The sequence below is a fragment of the Mesocricetus auratus genome, unplaced genomic scaffold (genome assembly GCF_017639785.1).
Source record: "Mesocricetus auratus isolate SY011 unplaced genomic scaffold, BCM_Maur_2.0 Super-Scaffold_100051, whole genome shotgun sequence".
In the NCBI taxonomy this organism is placed as follows: Eukaryota; Metazoa; Chordata; class Mammalia; order Rodentia; family Cricetidae; genus Mesocricetus; species Mesocricetus auratus.
In genome coordinates this window covers 2,520,537-2,543,595 of record NW_024429228.1, presented here as the reverse complement: position 1 = coordinate 2,543,595, position 23,059 = coordinate 2,520,537, and the positions used below count along the sequence as shown (strand labels likewise).

General features: G+C 36.1%; 1 protein-coding gene across 1 annotated transcript in view; it reads right to left on the bottom strand.

The window, feature by feature from the left end:
* Window positions 1–762: 762 nt before the first annotated feature.
* Window positions 763–23,059, bottom strand: part of Znf804b (zinc finger protein 804B) — a 482,235-nt gene continuing 459,938 nt past the window's right edge. Inside the window, exons 3-4 of the mRNA XM_005083970.4 lie at window positions 14,693–14,823; window positions 763–9,024 (exon numbers count right to left, since the gene is read on the bottom strand). Coding sequence (XP_005084027.2) covers window positions 5,394–9,024; window positions 14,693–14,823 — 3,762 coding nt within the window. The 3' untranslated portion in view covers window positions 763–5,393. The remainder of the gene's footprint in view (window positions 9,025–14,692; window positions 14,824–23,059) is intronic.

Below are 23,059 nucleotides of genomic sequence, written 5' to 3'. Positions count from 1 at the left end.
TCTCAGTCCCAGAACTTAGGAGACAAATCAGGAAGATGGGCAGTTTGAATCTAATTGGAATAAGAATCTGGAAAAAGGAAGAAGAGGAAGAAGAAGAAGAAGAAGAAGAAGAAGAAGAAGAAGAAGAAGGAGGAGGAGGAGGAGGAGGAGGAGGAGGAGGAGGAGGAGGAGGAGGAGGAGGAGGAGGAGGAGGAGGAGGAGGAGGAGGAGGAGGAGGAGGAGAAGAAGAAGAAGAAGAAGTAATCTATGTATAATCAATTCTAAGCACACCTCATCTGACATTTGGCACAAATAACATACCATGATCTGGCAAATGAAGTTCCTTACAACTGCCCTAAGTGAGATAGGCAAAAACATTCATTAATAAATAATTGATGATAGTTCATTGGAATCTCAAAGTAATTCTCACATCATTGGTCGTCTTTGATTAAAAAGTATTTCCTCTATAATAGAGCTTGTAATGACCTCCTTCATCTCTTTTGATTGATTTTATTTTAAAGTCTAGTTTGTTAGATATTAAAGTCAAGTCCTTCTCAGAATTGTTATTTGGAGAGAAAATTAAATTTTTAATTAAAATATTTTCAGAATTCACATTATAATAATAATACATGTACTAAAACACATTATATTATATGTCAGAGAATACACACTGAAAACTAAAGTTTTGTTAGGTCATTATAAATTGTTGGATTACATTTTTAAAGAAAATATAGGACATTACATAGTATATTTATTATGTTTCAGTAACAAATACATCTCTAGAACTTTTTAATTGATATTTATTTTAAGTTTAAGGAAACAGCTTTATTTGATAACACTCAAATATTAAGAAATAGTCTACGAAATCCAAGCATTTAAATATATACTATAAATATATACATTAACAAATAAAATGCTGAATGCATTATGATCAACAGTGTGAAAAGCAGACCACTTTCACACCATTTTGTATTTGATTTAATCCTTACATTTTGGTTCAATTTTTCTTATAAATACATGACCAACATTCCTATACTCTTAAGAATTTTATTGAAAAAAATATTATTGCATTGAACTACAGTCCAAGTAGTTTATTGAATAACCTAAAAAAAAGCTGCTTTGCATGTACAATAGTGCAATTTACTTAGCCACAGTATAATCAAAATTGCTTTGAACAGAGAATACAGAATTAATTGACTGGCTTAGACCATATTTCAGACCATCATTCAGTTTCACTTAAATTAATTACCATAGGATTCAATAAGCTGGAACTTACTAAAGACAGAGACACAACCAATTTACATTTTGACTACTTTAAAATTTCTGACACATTAATGTAAATGACCATTTTGCACAGGATTAGAAATCTTTTCTTGACGTTCATTGTCTCAATATGTGACTTTTTGAAAAAAAAAAGAACACACTCTAATAAACGTTCTATTTTAAACAAAGATTAAGGTTTGCAACTTAAGAATAAAGAATATATTAAGAGCACACAAACAAGTGCACATATGCATTCATACATACTACTTTTATTTCTGACTTCCTGGCTTTTGTTTGCTTGTCTCTGGCAAGGTGTTCTTGTTCTTGATATTTAAGAGAGGTGTAAGTTGCAAAAGTAAGAAGCAACTTGGAAAAAGGAATTTTAAAAATTGGGTTGGAAGAGTTTCCTCTTGTGTTTAACTTCAGAGAATGAAAAAGACCCCCTTAGCTTATGTCATCTATTGACTTATTCTAAACCTAACCTTTTGGCCACTGCTCCCATTTTTAGTAAAGCTTAAGTCCCCCACAGCATAATACCCATCATCAACTACCTAATAGAGGAAGTAGCTAATGTTTTTTGCTAGAATGGAATGATAACCTTTGAAAATCCTCTGACCTATGCTTCCTAGCAGGGACAACTCCAGTTTCAAACTCTCATCTTATTGCATTGGTTCCTGTCTGTGACACAAAGGGCAACCGTGTGTTTCCTTGGTACCGGGATGAAGTTGCTACCAACTTATTTTAACAATGTCTGTCCATGAATGAGAGCAAATTCTGATTTAGGAGTCAATCCTATTAAAGAAGCCTAACTTAAGCCTCTGCTTTGTTGAGGCAGAGAATAATGAGACCACTTTCACACTTAAGCAGACTAGCTATATACACAGACATGTGAGATACTGGTCTTTAAATTTTGGCTTTAGAAAGCTAAAGCTGATATGTCCATTTTCTTCAGAATATTAAACAATCATCCTCCAAAATCATAGAGAATATTTTTAAGAAAAATGTACAGTTGTACTATACTTTTATACCATTATCAATGCAATCCCTGCAAACCTCATAGAAGCATCCTGGGAAGGTGTTTCTTATATTTTCATATAGAATCCTGAAATATTGCAGTATTCCTGTTTGCAGACCAACTTAATATCTACAGTTACTAATTTGAAGGCTTGAAGAACGTGATGTATTCAAATAAAAACTTCAAAGTATTATTCAAATTTTAGAAACTTCCGTGTTTCCGTCCTTGTTTCTATAGAAAAACTTCATGCAAGAAGACACTGAGGCCTTGCAATATGATTGGTCCTGGCTAATCTGGTAATTAAAAATTCCGTTTAATGAGAAATTTTTGAAGGACTCTTTCTTTTTAAATGTGTCTCCTCCCAATGATAAGAGAGATTCCATGAAGACCTAACAGCCTGAAAAAGCAGGCACCATCAAACCCATTTTCTGTGAGATAGATATTTCAGATCATTCTGAAATGTTTTCCTACAAGGTGATGGGGGAATCAAAGTCTCGGAATTAGGAACTTTGTAAATCATTCTCCACTGTCGAATTAAATCTCATATTTCATTGCTTATAACTTGTACAAAGGTGAACATAAAAGTCAGAGAACAGATTTTATAGCCACATTGCCTTTTTTTCTTCAAACTTCTGATAGTGATTAAGAAAATGGTCTTTACTCATTGTTAGTACATCACACAAAGTGCTCACTTTCTTTTATCATCTCTGAATTCATTGAGGCATATGATGGTGGAATGACTCTGAATATTTAGAGACAGAATAGACACATGTGTGTTCATGGGCCACATGTGAACATATATATATATATATATATATATATATATATATATGTATATGTGTGTGTGTGTGTGTATGTAAATACTTTGCAGCCATTCTCAACAGAATTTATCTTTAATTTAATCTTGCTTCTTGGAAAAATACACAAAAAGGCCCAATGACTAAGTGTAAAGAGTGAACTCACAAAAATCTATTCCACAGATTTATCATGTAATAGAAAATTGCTCAAATCAATTATCAAATAATTTGACGGATGTGGTGCTCAAAGTATGATCCATAAGACTGTGTTTTAATGGCTCTAATTTAGAATTCAGAATATTCTTAGACTTCTTTCTGTTTATGTTTTTAAGGATGCATTCCTTAAAAATGGAAACAGAAAGTGTCATGACTGCTGTACCTTCCCCTGATGTGATGTTACAGGTTTTATGACTTGTCACATTGGAATACAAGTTATTTTTGTTAGGTGTCAATGCCCTTTTTCCATTGTATGAGGTGGAATATCCACTGAGCACTTTCATCATTCTCCTGCAAGATGGAACAGTCATTTCCAAACTATCCACTTACATTGATATATCTAAGTGCCCAGTAGAAAGGTTCCCTGATTTAGCTTTTTGAGATTCTTGATGGTCTCCAAGGCAATTTAAGTATCAATCAGATGTTCTGTCTTGCTGTAATGAGCTCTCTATTTACTATTCAGAATCACTCTGTCTTGGCCTTTGGGCCATGTTTATAATTCTATTGAGAAACTAATTATCCACAATATATTTTGATTTGGGGAGGTTATTTCCTATATTTGTAGTAGTATTTCAACTTTTTTCTTCTTAGGATATTTTACCCAAAATGCAATAACTTTAACAGTTACTTTTGTGGAATTATATGCAAGTATGGGCTTTCTTGCTGTTTGATAGGTGTCTTTCTTTTTATTCATTTTATTTTACATAGGGCAGACTCTGCCCCTTCTATATTCCAATAAATGGGCCAATAAACAAATGTTTGATGTTACTTTGGTAAGTACATTTCTTCTTTATGTTAACCTTTCAGATTTATTTATTTATTTCCTTTTTTCCTCATGCTGTCTCTTTAGGAGAAAATTAGTGTCTTTCTACCATACACGAAAAACAGCTGTTTAATTTTTCAACTGCATTGATGACATGAAGAATGATAATATTGAACTCTGCAGATGTGAGGAATAGGATAAAGTGGACTAAGTGCTTCACTTGCCTGCAGTGAAATGCATGCATTTGGAGAATGCAGATGCCTTCCTCCAGAGCTGAGTAAGTGTTGCTCTTTCCACCATTGTGTTTGAGGTTACATCTTCACCTCATTGTCAGATAGTGGCCACATTCTCCTCTGTCAATGTCACTTTTCAGAAACCCATAGATACAGGAGATGTAATACTTTCATAACTATAAGGATATTAAATTATACACCAAATATATGACCATTCACATATAATACAAGAAGTGAAAATTCTATAGGCCAGGAAGTCTTTTGAATTAATATTTGCAATCACATGGAGGATAACTTGGTTTACCTTCATAAAATTTATCATTTCTAAGTCTCATGTTTCTTATTCCTGAACACAATGAAGTTTCTGAGTTTTAAAGAAAACTTAACTTTTTTAGTTCTTATATTTGAAACAATTATCAATATGTGTAAAATGTTATTGTATGGATATTTTACTTTGAATTATCAAATAATAATAATAATATCTTTTGTATACATTCTGATACAAAATTTAAACATTATTAATTCCTGATGCTATTGATTAATAAAAGGTGATCTTGATATAGTTACATATGTAGTGAAGCAAAATGATCTTTTACAGAATTTCAAGAATTGTAAAGTTACTTTGTGTAGTTGTTTTCAGCTTCTGTAAATCAGAATATATCTTAGATTCTAAGAAAGCTATGTAAAAAGAAATTATCCTTAATCATTGGTTCATTTTAATATTATCTGAAAAATGAAGCTGAAATTCATATTCATTCACCACTCACTCATCAAACACTTCAAACATAGGGTATTCTATTTTTCCTTCATATTTGTCATGTTCCAGAGTGTTTTCTTTTACCAGTTTCATCATTCATTGATGACATATCATAAACCATGCTTTAATACTTCCTAACATTCCTTCCCAGAAAATTATTTTAATTTGATGTATTATTTTTGCCAGAACATGTTCTAAAAATTCTCCCATTTCTATTATGATAATTAAGTTTATATTTATGTATGAATTACATTTGGACTTGGCACCGTTATTTTAAACCTTGTAGTAATGGGGGAGATGGTGTTAATGCATTGTTTTGCAGGTAGAGACAGTTCGTGTTATTTATTCATAAGACGAGTTGTCATAACGATTAGTTCAAGTGTACCGACATATTTAAGGCCTCTTTCACACTATTTAACTGTTGCATCTGGTTGGAACAAGAGTGATGACAAAGATCTTGTCCTTGTAGCACTGGTTGGATTAAAGGATTCAAATGGAAGATAGAAGTTGTGGCTGGATTGAAATGAGGACCAAACAATGTGGGGATAAACGCTGTAGGAGGCAGTGTCTGAAATGCTACATGTGATGAATGGAAGGGGGCAGCGGTAACTAACTGCAGTGGATGTCCTAGGAAAGTAGGGTGTGCAGGGATGATGGTTGGAGCCACGGCTGAAAATGAAATAGGAGTGAAATGTGGTTGTGACAGTGGGTGCAGATGAGCTATAGGGAGGGGGCTGCTGTGGGAGCTTATGGAAGCAGAAACAGCAAAATGCTGTAGGAATGTGTGGTGGATGGTGGTGATGGATGTGTGCTGGTGGACAGGAACTGTCTGCACAGCTGAGGGCGGAGAGAAGACAGTGGGCCCCGCAGCAGGCAATACGCGGAGATGCTTTGACAGGAGCTGTTTCTGCATGTGCTGCTGGGCTTGTAGCTGGAGAAGCTTGTACTTATCTATTTCATCAGGAGAAAATGTTATTGGCTGTTGAATTAAAGGTGGGGAGAGAGATTTATGACACACTTCTAACTCATCTTCCACTTTGTCATGCTTCTGCATAGTCCTGTCACTGTAAGAGTTTATATTCCCCTCTACATGATTCATAGACATGCTTACATCTTGTAAGTCTTGATTTATCTGGTCCTCTTTGGTCTCTGTTACACCAGTATATCTATTAGATGGAAAAGCACCAAGGAAATCATTTGGTACTGGGTCACAGCTTCCAAAAAAAGGCTGGCCTTCACTAATTGAAGATTCAGATTGTTCTTTTGTTGTCTGGCTCTCTTTTCTGCTTAAAGTCTGAGAGTTCATTACTGGATTCGTGCCTTTGGAGAGATAGTTATCACATTCAGTGTCTGTTAAAATAGTAAAATTATTTCTTTGTGAGCTTTTCATTTTGTCTTTGTCAAAAGACTTGTGAATCTTATTGCCCCTGTCATTTGTTCTTTTGCCCATTTGTTGTGTCTTCTCTGAAAAAGGCAATGTTGTTCTGTTATAGCTTGGTGATCCAGGCTGAAGTGTGTGTGAGATTTGTGAATGGGTGTTTGAATGTTTTAGATCACTCTTTGAAGAGACCTCAAGCTTAGTTAATTTCTCCTGACACTTCTTGGCTTTTACTCTTTCTAAAAGACCCTTGGCTGTCAGGGAAGGACCTTCTCCAGCTGGAAATTTTGATTGTGTGGATTCTGAAGGGCCAGCTACACAGTTCCTTAAAAGGTAGTTGAGACTGCCCAAGTTGCATTGTCTGCACCTGACTTTTTCCACATCACAAAGGTGAAGGCTGGCCAAAGACTTTTGGCTTCTCTTGTTTTTATTTAAACAGTATGCTCTCCGTCTCAAATAGGATCCTGATTTGCTGTGCTGAGGTCCTAGGCCATTAAACTGCTTTTCACTATTTTCGTCAAGGGACATCTGTGAACTGGAATCACAGTGGAAAGTTCTCATTGGTTTGGTCCCTGCAAATTGTTGATTTTTACCCAATTTATATCTTTCTTTACAGTGACAGTTTCTGTGTTTTGACTGTTTTTTACTTTTCAGTGAGTCCCATGATTTATCATTCCTGTCCCTCTGAGTTTCTGACTGGGGACACTGACTGCTTATTGGCACATCAGACAAGTAGAGGCACTTGTGCTTCCTGTGTTTCCACATGTGCCTTTCAATTGAGTCACATTCTGTTTTACAAACGTAGAGCAAATGACTGCTGCCCCTGCCATTGGACCGATGACTAGAACACATGTTTCTCCAGCTGGACATGTTTCTGGGAGACTCATCCCAAGTTCTGGGATGGTCACTCAGAGGTGGCTTTGGAGAACATCTGTCATAACTTTGTTTGCCACTTGGAGACACTCTGCTGGCCAGGCTGATATTGCAGTGAGTTAAACTCTCAGTGATATCTTTCCTGTATTCAACTTGACCCTCTGATGTATGAGGACTCAAATTCCAGCTACATTGGTTTTCTTCTTCAAACTCTGAACATGGACTGCAGGGATTCAGTTTATGCTTTTTAGTCCTAGAGATGTGAGGAGAGCATGAAAGACCCTCCTGAGCATTGTGTAGAATTGCCCCTTTGCAGCCTTGCCAGTGGACATTTGAAGGTTCCTTAAATTCAATACCACAAGCATTATCCTTCCTTATGCCATCCTTTAGAGACAGATTAAGGTAAGCAGGCACTTCAGGACTTCTCATTTCCAAGTCTCTTAGACTATCATGCTCACTCATGCTAGAACCAGAATCATTGTAGCCCAAATTATATTTGTTCTGGAACTTTTCCCAATCTGGGTTAGCTATAATCATCCTTGGCTTTAGAGATTGATTATCTTGGGTCATTTTTTGTTGTTCGTTAATTAAACCTGAGACTTGGCTCTCTGTCTTTGGTTTCACTTCCAAAGCCTCATTCTCCAGTTCTCTTCTTACACTCTCTGAATTATGTTCATCCTTTGTGTTTCGTGAAAGTTTGAAATCAAAATATAATGGATTACAGCCATATGATATGCACGGTTCTGTTCTGGTAAAGAACAGAAGTTCTGTAGGCCACTGTAGAGTGGTGTGGCCATCCTTGCTCTGCACATGGAGAAAGGGCAATGGTTTGGATTTTAGATCATGTGGACAACCTTCTGTGCAAAGTCTTCGTACATCGTCGTTAACTCTTTCTGCTTCATCTAAGGACTTCACTCTGTCTTCCTTTGTGGAGTTAGAATTCAGATGTGCTCTCATCTTCTGTTCCCTTGGCCCAGAAGGCAGAAACTCATCCAGACTTTCACACCAACTGTTGTCACTGTGCTTGCAAATGTTTAGTGGAGTGGTGGATTCATTTGTTTGGCATGGGTGTTTAATGCAGTTTTCTGAAGTGTCCTTCAATGTGTTTCTAATTTCTTTCTCTCTGCTGGAAAGAGTAAAATCTCTTTCAGAAAGATGGAGGTTAGACCTAGACAAAGAAGCATGAATGCCTGATGAATCTTTCAGTCTCTCATTTTTGTTTTGTGACATTTTGGAGTTCATCGAGAAGGTGCTGTTCAAAACACATTCCAGATGGCTTGGTGAGATGATGCCTCTTTCCTTAGCAAGGTGTGGATCGTCATTTGCAAAGCTGCAACACATGCATTTCTCAACTGTGTGTTTAGCTTTATAGGTGGGTGACTTGTTACAATCATGGGTGTCTTCTGTGTTCTCGCTGAAAACAGAGGCTGAGGATTCTAGTTTTAGATAGGCTTTTTTTGAAAATGAAAAGGAAACTCCTGTCCTGTGGTTTGCATTGCTGACATCTGAAGATGTTTGTGTCATCTTGTTTCCAAACAGGTACCGTCTATCTGACTGTAGATATTGTCTGTTGGGTGGGGCAAATCGCTGCTTATCCGTGGTGCTTCTGGAGAGGTTCTTTCCCTTGAGGAGAAGGGTGCTCTTCATGCAGGAGACCTTTCTGCTATTCCTAACTGGGAAAATTCCCTGCTGGAGCTGCTTTTCCATGGCTATCCTGGGGGCTTTGTATGCTGGTCCATTTCCAGAAACACTGTAAATAATGAAATGAGTATCATATTAGTATTTGAGTGAAATCTATGTGCACATAACATTATATAGTATTTCTACAGTGAGATTTTTTCTATTTGCTGATGAATGTTATTTTCTACAAAACAACAATTTTATCATGCACATAAAGTCTCTTAACTGCTATATAACTATACTGAAATATTGTATTTAATTCTGATACTTAGAAATGTAAAAAGCAATAACAAGTGACTATTTTATATGAAAGCTGCAAAACAAAATAAAATAGAGCACTTACATGACAATATATTCTTAGAACCTATGATCTTTGAAAATACAGAGTTAACATGTTTCCTAGACTTCTAGCTAGTACCTTCATATTCCGTAAGAAATTAAGATTTGCAAAGTATAAAAACAGTTTCAATTTTATTTCTCAGCCTCTTTAAAACTCAGTATTTAACTCTACAACACCAAAAGTCCTTTCCATTTACTTCTGTTGAAGCAAGGTGTTTAATAATTACTTTTTGTCAATAGCTAATGAGTACAGTAGCAAGTAGCTGATGTTTTCAAGCAGGCTTAGTGTTCCCAGGGACTTTGAAGAGTTTCTCTTGCTTCTTACTCATCAGAAAAAAACTTTATGCCAATTGTGCATTCTCTGTCTTTTGAGGTTTTTCAAGATTGTTGATTTTGCTGAAGTTCATTAATGATTCAAACAGCAAGCAGAAAATAAACATAGGTAGACAGAAACGTTTAGGATAAAATTAGTCTTTTCATACCCTGTTACCTATTTCCTACAGTGGTGCTAATGCTGACTGAGGAAAAGCAACACTACTACATCACTTTTGAATCTGCTTATTTGAAACGCCATTCTGTTGCTTATTCTTGTACCATGTGCACAGACAGATATCTAACTGTTGTTTTCTCTCTTAGATTTTCATTATTACCCATCATTTGTTTCTCGTCTATAAAATATTAAAAATCATGTACTTAAAACATATCACTTAAATTGTGAAGGACTTAACTTTATTTTCAATACCTATCCTGATAACCCACACTAAAGTGTAGCCCTCAGTCTACCTTAAAGAACCTTCTTTTTGTAATGGATGGAGACTATTACATAAATCCACACCTGGTAAAAGTTAGTGCCTGTGGGATACTGATATCAACTTAATACAGCCACAATATATCACCTACACTCAGGGAAAAATCATAGAAGAGGAAGTATATTGCAAGAACCAGAGGATCAGGGCAGCTGCTGTGGGATACTGTTTTCAAGACATGATAGAGAAAATGTTTCCATGGAATCTTAACAATATGGCTGTGTACATAAGCTCTGTATAATAACACCAGTTGACATGCCACATGAATAGGGAAGATTTCACAAGATTCCACCATGGATGAGGAGATACAGGCAATCAATGACTTCTGACTGGGAGAGAATAAGTTTTCTGAAAGGAAAACTTCACTGAAGTATTATCCAATACTAAGCCATCGACCCTAAACATAAGTATAGAGGAATAATAATTAATGGAGTCAGCATTCATATTAAGACTCTACTGCCTATAATCTTTTGATTTACCTGAGGATACTTTATTTGAATTTTACTTTAGTGACTCCATTTCATTTTTACAATATTACAACCTGTTATTTTCTCTGCCTTATGATTTTAAGTTGCAAACAATAGTTTTAGTTACTATTTATTTCACAATTATTTGAGATTAACTGTTTTCATTAATGGATGGGTAAAGCTTTATAAGTATAGTATATCCCATTATTGGATGGTAGTCAAATTTAGGAATTTTATAAAACTTTTTAAAAGATTGTTCCATTATGAAACACATTATTCTGTCACAATAACCTGCTTGCTTTGGCAATCTCATCACGTTTTTCAAAAAGGCATATTAATATCATTAATTTGAAGAAGTATGTAAACACAATGTGTGAGCTATTGAATGCTATTCACACCCAAATAAAAGGACTGAAGAGTTTTATTGAAATGTTATTGAAACCTGGGTACACAAAGACAAGAAACAATAACATTGTCACTCTGAATTTTGTCTTGGTGACAGGTAGATATGTTGTCACAATTGCACCATTATTTTGGATTAAGCAGCATCTACACTACTTAATCCGTAAGTTTGCTTTGTCTGGGAAAATCAATCAGTTTTATCTCACTGATACTATATTCAACAGAAAATATTAAAATTCAAATGTGAGAATATTAGCATTTCTTCTTCCAGGTTACAATAAAACATAGATAGTTTAGTATTTATAAATTGTGTATAGTTTAATTTTAAAATACAAATTTAGTTATTTACTTATGTGAGTATATGTATGTAGGTTAATTCAATGGTGTAAATGGGCATGTCAAATAGGTATAAGCATAAGTGTGAAATTGTTTCTATAATAGAACTCATTGACACATTTACCACAACACATAATTACCTAAGTATGTGCTAAAAACAACTCAAGATCATCCATCTCAGCAAATTTCTAGTAAAGACTAAAAGACCACAATAATGATTACTGTGTATTATCTCTAGGCTCTACATTAGATCTCAAGAATTCATATGAGTGTGGGTTGAGTTTCAGTTTCCCATTCCTCTAGTCCCTAGCAGTGAATGTTCCCACTTTTGTAATTTTTCATAGTTATTACATTTGTTCCTTCATTTTTATCATGCATAAAATTGTACCAAAATAGAATGGGGTGTGTGTGTGAGAGAGAGAGAGAGTGTGTGTGTGTGTGTGTGTGTGTGTGTTATTTGGTTCTTTTATGAGGAACTTCTGCTTTCAGAATCAAAATCACTAACATTTTTCAATTTTGCAAAAATACCCATTAAGTTGTATTGTTTTTATATCTTTACATAGATGTTTCCATTCAATAAGTGAGTAATTCCTAATGCAATAGATGTTTTCACTGGAGACCCTAGCTGAGTGAAGATCAAAGTTGGTTGCCCTATACGAAACTCATAGGCAGCTTTCTTCCAGTATTTGCTTATCTGTTGGATTCAAGTATTCTTACTACCAGTAATTCACCTTTCTTTTCTACATGAATAATCTGCCACTAACTCACGTTTCTTTCCACATGAAGAATCATGTTATATTTAGATTATTCTACACAGACATCATCCATTCCTACAAGGTTAATTGTAAAATATGGGAAGTCAGATGTTACCAAGTACAGCAAGATAGAGCACAGAAAGAAACACAAAGTACTCATGAAAAGCCTTCACAGCAGTGCCAGATTTGCTGTGCTTTTCAGCAAATGTGAGTAGGGCTAATGGACCAAAGGCACGTTGTCCAGGAAAGGAGCCATGATTCTTTTTTTTTCTTCTGGTTATACGAGACAGGGTTTCTCTGTATTGTTTTGGAGGCTGTCGGTCCAGCCAGGGCTCAAACTCACAGAGATCCGCCTGCCTCTGCCTCCCTAGTGCTGGGATTAAAGTGGTGTGCCACCATTGCCCGGCATAGGAGCCATGATTCTTTTAACTGTCGTTTTATTTTAAATTTTTATGTATCACTTATGCTGCAACACAGGTAATATTTTATAACTCTAAGTGACTCCTATTCATCCATGAGGCTGCTTAAGAAAATAGAGAATTTGAGGAATAACAGAAAGGAAGAAAGAATCTGCATGCTTTGAAATTCTGTGTCTAGAAAGCTGAACACTCATCTTTTCCGGCAGGGCACATGGTGACCTATAGAATGGGTACATTTGAGTGTGTTTGGTACAGAAGCCCCCCCAATACCAAAAATTAATAGATCAAACATTTTATTAAGGAAGACCTTTAGCAACACATCATCGTCATTACTGTTGTATCATCCATGAGACCATCATCTCCTCACTGCCACAATCATCAAGATTCCCCTGATCCTTTCTCATTCTTTCGATCAGGGACAGGGATGGAGCTGTGTAGTCATTGTCTTAGTAAAGACAACTCAGACTTGATGCTGAACAAGACAAATCTGGTCTGGCCTGGGAAGAGTTTTCTGATGATGTCTTTCTTCCCCATGTATTATTACTTGATTTACTGTGTCCTGTAACTAATCATGCAGGAACTGAGGTGTGATCTACATGTTTTCCTGTATGCTACACTAATGAACACAGAACTCAGGCTCTCACGCCCTGTTTCAGCAGGTCAGACTTGTTATTAATACTATTGCATTGTTATGAGTTCCACATTGAATAGACTGGTAAACAGTCAGTGACCAACATAATGTCCATGTTTCTGATTGTGTTGGCCCTTACAGAAGAATCTCTTTACATTAACTTTATTTCTGTATACATACAGTGCAGTACCTTTCCACTTTTATCTTACATTTAAAATTTTTAGTGTTATTATACATTTGATGTTAACATATTATGAATACTGTATATACGTAAATACTGTAAATTGGCACTGCCACTATTTACTGGAATGACTAGCCAAAGTCATAAGTATTTTTTAATGATCACATTTTGAAGTTTAATATTTTATGGTAATATAACTAAACCATTCACTCTTGTGATTTTATATTGTTTTCTATTTAAGCAACAGGAATTTAAATTCTGTCAGAGCTTTAAATTCATAATTCACCAGGTTGCCATCAACTATACTAATTACTTATGTTACTTTTATACACTATGATTCATATTGTCACAATTCACAATCTGCAAAGTTAATTGCATTACGGGTAACAACTTTGAATCATTCAGTGCCAGCAAGCTCTTTTAAAACTGTCTGTTTTTAGTTACAAGTACGTATTGGTGTAGTGCTTGTTACGGTATAATTATCAATTAAAATGGTGCTATGCAGTAAATTTAACCACATTAACTATATTTTGTTTGTCTGCCAGACAATGTTAGTGTCATTTATTCTAGAGTCAAGTGTGACCAAGGTAATATACAGGACATGTATTTTCTGCCCTAAAGGTTCATTGTTATTTATAGCTTTAAAAATTATCATTGTAGATATCTGAGGTTTGCCAGACATGATGTCAAAGTTTCATACATGAATACACATGAGATAGAACTGCCTGCAGAATGTGCATAAAATCAAGCCAGCCTGATTCACAGCATGGATTGGGGAGCGGCTCATGAGGCTTCACCCCTATCTAAGGAGCTATTAGCAACTGATGTGTGCTGGGAAAGGAAGAATCAGATTTCTTCAAGGATATGGGTCCTATGAGGATACCCATCCTTTCCAGTAAATGAAAAAACATTCCCACATGCATGTACAAACAGGCAGCACTATAGAGTAAGTATTTAAATATAGATGTTCATGAACAGAGGGAACATACAAAATTGGTAAGGAAAAGTGATGGGGGAGAGAGGAACTGGAGGGGAGGGAATGGAGGTTGGATCTGATCTAATGTATTAAACTATAAACATATATGCATGTATGAATATTAAATAAAATACTTTAAAAATGATCATGATAAAATGTCCAGCAAAAACAGATGACAGTTAATGAGAATTGTTTCCTGAGTCACTTCATTAAATAGGGTCATTAACTGACAGCACTGGCCAGAAAAAAAAGTCAAATGACAAATTAATAATTTACAAACCATTAGCAATTAAAATGTTGCCTTCCGGCATATTTGTTGATTAATGTTAACTTTATATTGTTACAGAGAAGCTTGTAGAGTCATTACTGAAATTTTCCTGGAGCTTGGAAAAGCATTCTGGACCATCCAATCCCTCTACTTCTTACCATTCAGATTGCTGCCTCAGCTCAGCCAGCTGATGGAGTCGCTTAAGTGCTTTTTCTTGTTTCTTCTCATCTTTCCATGACTTGGAAGCTACATTTCGAGCAAATTCTCGTTGCTTTAATTCTTTCAGTCTCTAGATAAAAGAATAAAATGAAAAGGATGCTATAAATAAGTAAAACATTCTTTTCTGTCTATAAGAGTTATAATAAACCTGGTCCTGCATGCAAAGGTGTCTTTTGGGAGACGGAGAGTAAGAGCATTTCCTCCAATATTTTTCTCTGCTCCAAGACAATCTTAGTAGATGCATGTACTTGTCAACTAGGTCAAAACTTCTCAAAGCCGACCTCAGAATGTGCTGCAAAGCTGGGACCCAGTCCTTGGTGGAATCATCCTGGCCATGCAACTCACACTTGTGACTGTGAGAATCAAAAAACAAAATTATGTGCCATCTGCAAAGGGAAAAAAGGCCAGAGCTTAAGCTTTCTTACATAGTTCCTCCCTATAAAGATGCTCTTGATTAAATAAACTGAGGGGAATGAAAGTCTCCTGGTACATTGTTTCTATTACCAAATGCCATTTCTAAGTGGGATTTTAAATTCAGTTTTAGTTGAAGATATATACAAAATGCCACACAGGATGCAAAGAAACGGTAAACAATTTCAACTTAGAATAGTAGTTTAGCCTTTCTTTATTTAAATTAACCTGATTGGCGATTATTCTCTAAAACAATTGGTTTATAGCCAGATTTGATGCTTCTTTTACCCTGTTTGTATCTCTTCTTCAGAAACTAAGACACAGCACATGGACCAACATTGAATATACTGGGGAACAGATACCATCAAATGAGCACCTTGAAGCTTGGGGCTTAATGTGGAATTGAGAGTGTACTTAAAGACTAGCCTCTCTTGACTCACACAAGATGTTAAATAGAATAAAATATGTATCTATTTTTAGTTTTCCATATCAGATATAAAGGTCTTGCTGAGGTAAGGAAAAATTTACAAGTTATCATTAATCTTGTAACAGAGTATTTCCTACACATAAAGTAAAGACCAAACTCTTTAATGACCATTAACTCCATTCTTGAAAGGAACATCATTATGAAAGATGGTGGCCAGGTAACCAGTCTACACCTGGATGCTTAAAGGAGGTAGACCAGCATTTCTAAAGGACAATAATCTGAGTGCATGAAACAAAAATGTCATGGAACTGCGTAATAATCACTGGGAACACAGAAGATTCAATTTGAATTCACTTTTCATAAATACTTCGGATATTTCTTGAAAAAAAAAGGAAAGAGACGGAGAAAAGAAAAAAAGCATCAAATATTGAGGTATGCCCTTTCTTTTCAAAAAAGAAAAGACAATAACAAAAAAGATCACTAGTTGGATAGTGCAACTTAGCATCAGGATGTGACCATGAATGAAATGATAGCTTTGGTTGGTCAGAAGTAGAAAATGAAGTTTCTAAGATCCATATATCTGATATTTATACTTCCTCAGACTCCATGTGAATACTTGCCTGATGAGTAAACAGTCTTGAACATTATCTTGCATATAATAAAAGAATATGTGATATGCAATTTAACTGTGTTGCAGATTGAAACTGGGTATTTTCAGTGAAAATGGATCTTTTCCTCTTGGTTAATAGATGTAATCAAATACTCCACAATTATTCAACATTTGGTATTAGTAGCACATAAAATTAGTCTAATTGAGGAAGTTGATTTATTTATTAATAATTTATCCCTCAAGATTAGAAAAGTATTTGAAACTTGGTGTATATTTGTTTCTTCAATTAGTTCCAATATCCTAGGAATCTTCTATTTCTTAGTTAGAGAGATTATCATGTTTTCATTTAGTCTCAACTTTTAATAAAGAATTGCTATAAGCTACTCTTATGGAGTAGAGATTGCATGAATCAATTATTTTCCTTTTCACAAAGACCCACATTACTTACAAGAAAATGGACAATCTCTTAATTTTAAATAGCACACAAAACACACTTTAGAAATTCACAAGAATTATTAAGAATGTTCTTTTGTTTTGAAAGTCATAAAAGTGAAATATTTTTGTAGGAAAAAAAATGAAACAAAAATGCTCTATAATATCAGCTCCACAAGATGGAATCAATACATGACACCTTTACTGAAGTCAAGAACCTGTGGCTAGATAGATAGGCCCTAGGAAGAATTTACTACTATTCTGCTAAGTAGATGTAGTATTTGTTGTTAAATATCTAACAAGACACAAACTGTGGGTCAACAGTCCCACGTAGAGTTTATTGGTAGACAGGGAAGGAAGGGGGTGAGAAGGAACCAACCCGGGCAGAGCAGAGAGACAGTGAGAGAGGAGAGAGATAAGAGAAATAAGATAAGGAGAGAGAGCACGACCACATGGAGGTGGTCCCTTAAAAGGGGAAGCTTGAACATACATACTGAGTCATTATGCAGTCTTGTAATGAGTGACATAGTGATGATGTGGCCACACCAATGTGTGTGCTCTGTCTGTCATAAGGGGGGGCAGGGTCAGTGCAATGCAAAAATTCCTACAATCGCACCTCTCATGATCATTGAAAAGGTGGGTTGTTGGGCATGGCAAATCAGGGAATAAGGGCTTTGAATTTCTCAAGTCTGTTTCCTGCTTGTTTGGGGGGTGCCGACCATCTTTGAGGGACCTGACAAAGCTGAGGTGTTAACACGTCCAGAGTAGTTGGTTGCTCCATTGCAGTCCTGGTTGTTTGGAACTCTCTGGTATCTCTGTATATCTGGCAAGATGTTAGCATAATAGAGGACAAAGTTAGGTTCAAAAAATTTTTCTTAGGTCCTGGTATTTGAGGGGGAAGATTGTCAGATGAGGCAGGCATTCTTGAGGGGTCCCAAGATGAGGCGAGGGAATCCCAGGACCAAGGGGAGGTTGAGTAATATCTGATTCTGTACAGCCTTGACAGCAATAGAACAATCAGCTAATAAGCTATTAATCCAATTCTAACAGAGTACTAAATACCAAACAATGCCACCACTTTATGGTGTTTTTTTTTCATGTTAAAAATATCTGTTAGTTTTAAATGTTAATGTTTTCAGTCAAGTCACTTCTAACATAATTATGCTGCTAATGTGTCTAATACTTGTGTTTTCACAAACTCAAAGAATTCTTGAAAGTTTCAAGAATCCAAATTGGACACATCCAAACAGGTAAGATCCAATCTAAATATTAATCAACCTCTCCCTTGTCCCAGGATTCCCTTCCCTCAACTTGGGAGCCCTCAAGAACCCTTCCATCATCTTACAATCTTCCCCTCAAACAAAGGACCTAGGAAAAAATATTTTAACCTAACTTTGTCCTCCAATCTGCTAACATCCAAACAGATCTACAGAGGTGCCAGAGAGTTCCATACAGCCTGGATTGCGATGGAGCAACCAGCTACCCTGGATTTGGCAACACCCCAACTTTCTCAAGTCCCCCAAAGATGGTTGACATTCCTCAGGTCAGCAAGAAGCAGTCTTGAGAACTCCTGACACCCTTATTTCCTTATTTGCCACACCCAACAACTCACCTTTCTAATAAGCACAAGAGGTAAGAAATTAAGTTGTATGGATAGGAAGTTTGGGGATTGAGACTAATATGTTTAAAAACACATTATATGAAACTTTCAAAGAATAAATAAAATATTACTTAAAACAATTTTCAGGGTAATATTGAGACAGATCCCTATATCAAAAATTCCTTGTTATGGACAGGTAAAATATAGATTTATTCAGACATATAAAGCTGAAAGAATGCATCACCTTTACACAAAATAAGAAGTGATAAGCAGTATCATGAAGTAAAAATGAAAATGATATCAGAAACATTACTCCAAAGTCCAAACTAAAGGAAAGGCACTGTAGTGATATAATAATATTCCTGTTATGCTTTCTATGATTGATACTGCTTGGTTTTGAGGTTTACAGGAATTATATAAATAAAATGAGTAGCAATGGCATTGAGCTTGGGAGGGGTAAAATGTCAATATACTGTTGAATGGTTCTTCCTTATGTATGAAGCAATATATTACTAGTCATATGTAGACTGTTAAAGAAATACACTATAAATTATGTAACAACTGTTGAACTGATAAATTGTTTTTACGAAATTGACCAAAAAGGAGATATAAAAGAATGACTAAATTTATTTAATTCAAAAAAGAGAAAAATAATAAATAGAAAGCAAAACAAATGGAATAATTGTGTCAGGGCCTGAATATGATGTTTGGGTCCAGGCCTCAGCTCAGTTCCAGGAGCTTGAATCACCTATTGTGTTTTAGATTTCAGCTGGTTACCTGAGGATGGCCTGGCCACAGTGGAGAAAGACTTCGAGTTTGCATAACAATAGACCTAGGCCCCTGTACCCATCATGGGGGCCAGTGAGACACACCTGAAGACTCATGAGACATGTGTTAAGGGAGGTCTGAGGGTTTGTGTATGTGCATTCTAGAACCATCTCTAGGGTTAAAGGAGGTGTTTCCTACTCATATCTATCTATATATATATATGATAATAGATTTCTCCTGCCAGTATCCCCACTTTTAGAAAGCTATTTAAGAGGATGCTTGAATAAACCAGTGTCTCTAGTATGGACTGAGAGCCCTCCTGAAATGACAAGCTGTCTCTGTCTCATTCTTAGTGCCTGCCTCTGGGCACTAAGACTTCCCTGATTCACACTCCCCAACTCAGGGTCGAACCCAGGGCTGTTCAGCTGGTTCCGAGCACAGGCCCAAAGATATCAGTCCAGGATAGATGGCTCTTGCAGTGTAGAACTGATACTGGCTGGACCCCTTCACAATTGTAGAAGAAATCACAAGATAACTGAAATTTGAATGTATCAGCAATCATTTAAGCAGCCTAAACAGAAAAATGACAGGACATAGAATATCAATAAAAGAGTGAGATCTTATCAACAACTGATTATTATTCTTTAACAAAGATGGAGATGGAGAAAATGTTCAATGGGAAATAAACCTGGTAAACAAAGTCAAATTCTCTTGACTGTCACTCATATGAAGAATATAAAGTAGTCAGTGTCCTAGAAGTTGAGCAAAGAGTGATGATTACCACAGTCTGGGACGAGTTGATGTGGTGCTTTAAATAAAAATGGCCCCATGGGCTCATATATTTTAATTCTTAGTTATCAGGGAGTGGTACTACTTAGGAGGATTAGGAAGTGTGGCCTCATTGTCATACATGTGGCTTTGTTGGAAAAAGTTTGTCACAGGAAAAGGGATTTGAAATTTCTGGCTGCCTATGGATCCAGATTTAGAAATCTCAACTACTTCTCTCAAGCCATGTCAGCCTGTATGTCACCACGCTTCTGGCCATGATGAAAATGGAGTAAACCTCTGAAACTAAACAAGCCCAATTAAGCATGTTTTGTTATAATAGTTGCTGTGCTCATGGGTGTCTCTTCACAGCAATAAAACACTGATGTCTTAGGGTATCTATTACTGTAAAGACATCTATGAACATGAAAACTTACATAAAGGAAAATATTTAATTGCTTACAGTTCAGAGGTTTAGTTCATTATCATCATGGCAGGACATGGTGCTGGAGAAGTATCTGAGAGCAATACATCTTGAACTGCAAGAAACAGGAAGTACAGTGCAGCAATGGGATATTCAGAAAGAGTCACAGAGAAGGCAAAGCATCTATGGTGTAGCAGAGACCAGGGCCTTGAACCAAAACCAACAAATCTTTGTGATGAACAACTACATATAAAAAGCTATGGATAAAGGGATATGTGACTCATTGTATTATACTGCAGCTTCTATGGCAAAGTTTCCCCTTTCTTCCTTTATGTTCTCCGTTAGTTCTCTTAATATTTATTTTGTTTTACTGCTTCTTTTGTGGGGGTTGTGGGTGAGAACCAGAGATGGGAGAAATGATGTAAAGGACACAAAGAATAAATAAAAATAGGAAAAAATAAGTGCAGCTTTGGGGGGAGGGCAGATTTATAAAACAGAACAAATCCAGCTTCCAATGGGGAAAACAAAAGAAAGAAGCAGGAAGTGAACTGAACTAGGCATAGCTTGAGCATATGAAACCTCAAAGCCCAACCTAATTTGACATATTTCCTCCAATAAGGGCAAACCTATGTAAAAAAAAAAAGCCACATCAAATGGTGCCACTTCCTGTAAGCATTCAGGGGACAATTACATTCAGGCTGCCATATTCCACCCCCTGGTCCCCATGAATATGTAACCATATTGCAATGAAAAATACATTTAGCCCAATTTCAAAAGTCCCCATAGTCTATAACAGTCTCAATCATGTTTTAAATTTCAAAGTCAATCACTTCTGAGATTCATGCAGTGAACTGCAATGCCCTGTAAAATAAAAATAAAAAACAGACCACATATAACCAATAAATAATGGCACAGGATATACATTACCATTCTAAATACTGGACCAAGGCAAGATTGAAAACCAGCAAGGCAAACTTCAACTCAGTGTTTTCACGTCTGATGTGAATTTCTTTCAACTTTCTTAACTATAACACAATTGAGCTGGTTGTGCTCCTGTTAGTAGTTCTCTCCTTAACAGATATCCTATGACTCTAGCACATCTAACATCTTTGGGTCTTCAAGGCAATCCAACTTTACAGCTTTACACAATGGCCCCTCTAGACCCCCATTCATGGACACCCTGACACATACCTGGCCTCAGCAGCTTTCCTTAGTTGCTATTTGACTCTAAATTCAAAACCATGTGACTGAAGCTGCCAAGTTTTGCTGCTTCTGGGGCTAGAACATAGTCTCGTTATTCAATGATGTCTTTGCTGGTTTCTTGTTTTTATGGTTAAATTCACTGCCTAAGTTTAGCCAGCCTGAAACTTGTTCTATAGACCAAACTGTTTTCAAACTTAGAGATCCCCCAGCTTCTGCCACATGAGTGCTGTGATTAAAGTTGTGTACCACCATACCTGTCTGTAAGCTTTTCTTTTTTTCACAAATTAGAAAATTAACTGAGAGGAATCTTGCCCTGGGGGCGACAATCCCTATATTCTATTTCTTAATATGTTTATCTCCTTGAATATAGGACTAACTCCATTCTACTTCCTGATGCTCCTTTTCTACTCAAATTGCACACATTGTATTTTCCTTGCTTATCTTGTTGTTTTTAATTATAAATATTCATTAGAGGTAACACTAATAACCACACAACAGTTTACACAAGGCTATTTTGATATTTCCTGTGCCAACATAATTAATCCAAAAATCTCCATTTTTCTTTTATATATCTTTTAGACAAAGGCAAAAAGAAGACACAAGAAGGACCTCTAGGTAAGGTATTGGAGATTCTCCTCTGAAAGATCTTGATACAGGTCTCCTCCATAGTTCATCAAATCACTCTGAGCACCACAGTCTTCCCTACTCCTACAAGTATGGCCCATTATACATTGCTTAAATCATGCCATTGCTTTCCTAACCAAAACTTCCAAAGTCTAAATAATCCCAAACATAAGAATGGACAGGCTTATCACAGCAATACTCCAGTCTCTTCTGTCTTAGGGTTTCTCCTGCTGTGAGCAGACACAATGACTATAGCAACTATTATAAAGGAAAACATTTAGTTGGAGTGGCTTCAGTTCAGAGTCTTGATCCATTATCATTATGCCAGGACATGGTGGTATGCAGGCCAACATAGTGCTGCAGAAGGAATCAAGCATTATACATCTACTATCACCTGATTTTTGACAAAGAAGCTAAAATTATACAACAGAAATCAAAAAGCATCTTCAACAAATGGTGCTGGCATAACTTGATGCTGGCATGTAGAAGATTGCAAATAGATCCATATCTAGCATCATAAACAAAATTTAAGTCAAAATGGAGCAAATACCTCAACACAAATTCAGCCACACTGAACCTCTTAGAAGAGAAAGTGGGAGGTACCCTTAAACAAATTGGTACAGGAGACAGCTTGCTGAACATAACGCCAAAAGCACAGACATTGATATTGACAATTAATAAATGTTATCTCCTGAAACTGATAAACTTCTGTAGGACAAATGACAAGCCAAAATAGCAACCCACAGAAAGGGTTAAAGATCTTCACCAACCCCACATCTGACAGAGGGCTCATCTCCAGAGAACTCATGAAGTTAGTCACCAAAACACCAAATAATCCAATTAAAAAATGAGGTACAGATATAAATAGAGAATTCTCAATAGAGGAATCTAAAATGGCTGAAAGACACTTAAGAAATTGTTCAATATCCTTAACCATCAGGGAAATGCAAATCAAAACAACTATGACACACCATTTAACACCTGTCAGAATGGCAAAAACAAAAATTAGGAATGAAATTTTATGGTGGAGAGGATGTGGAAA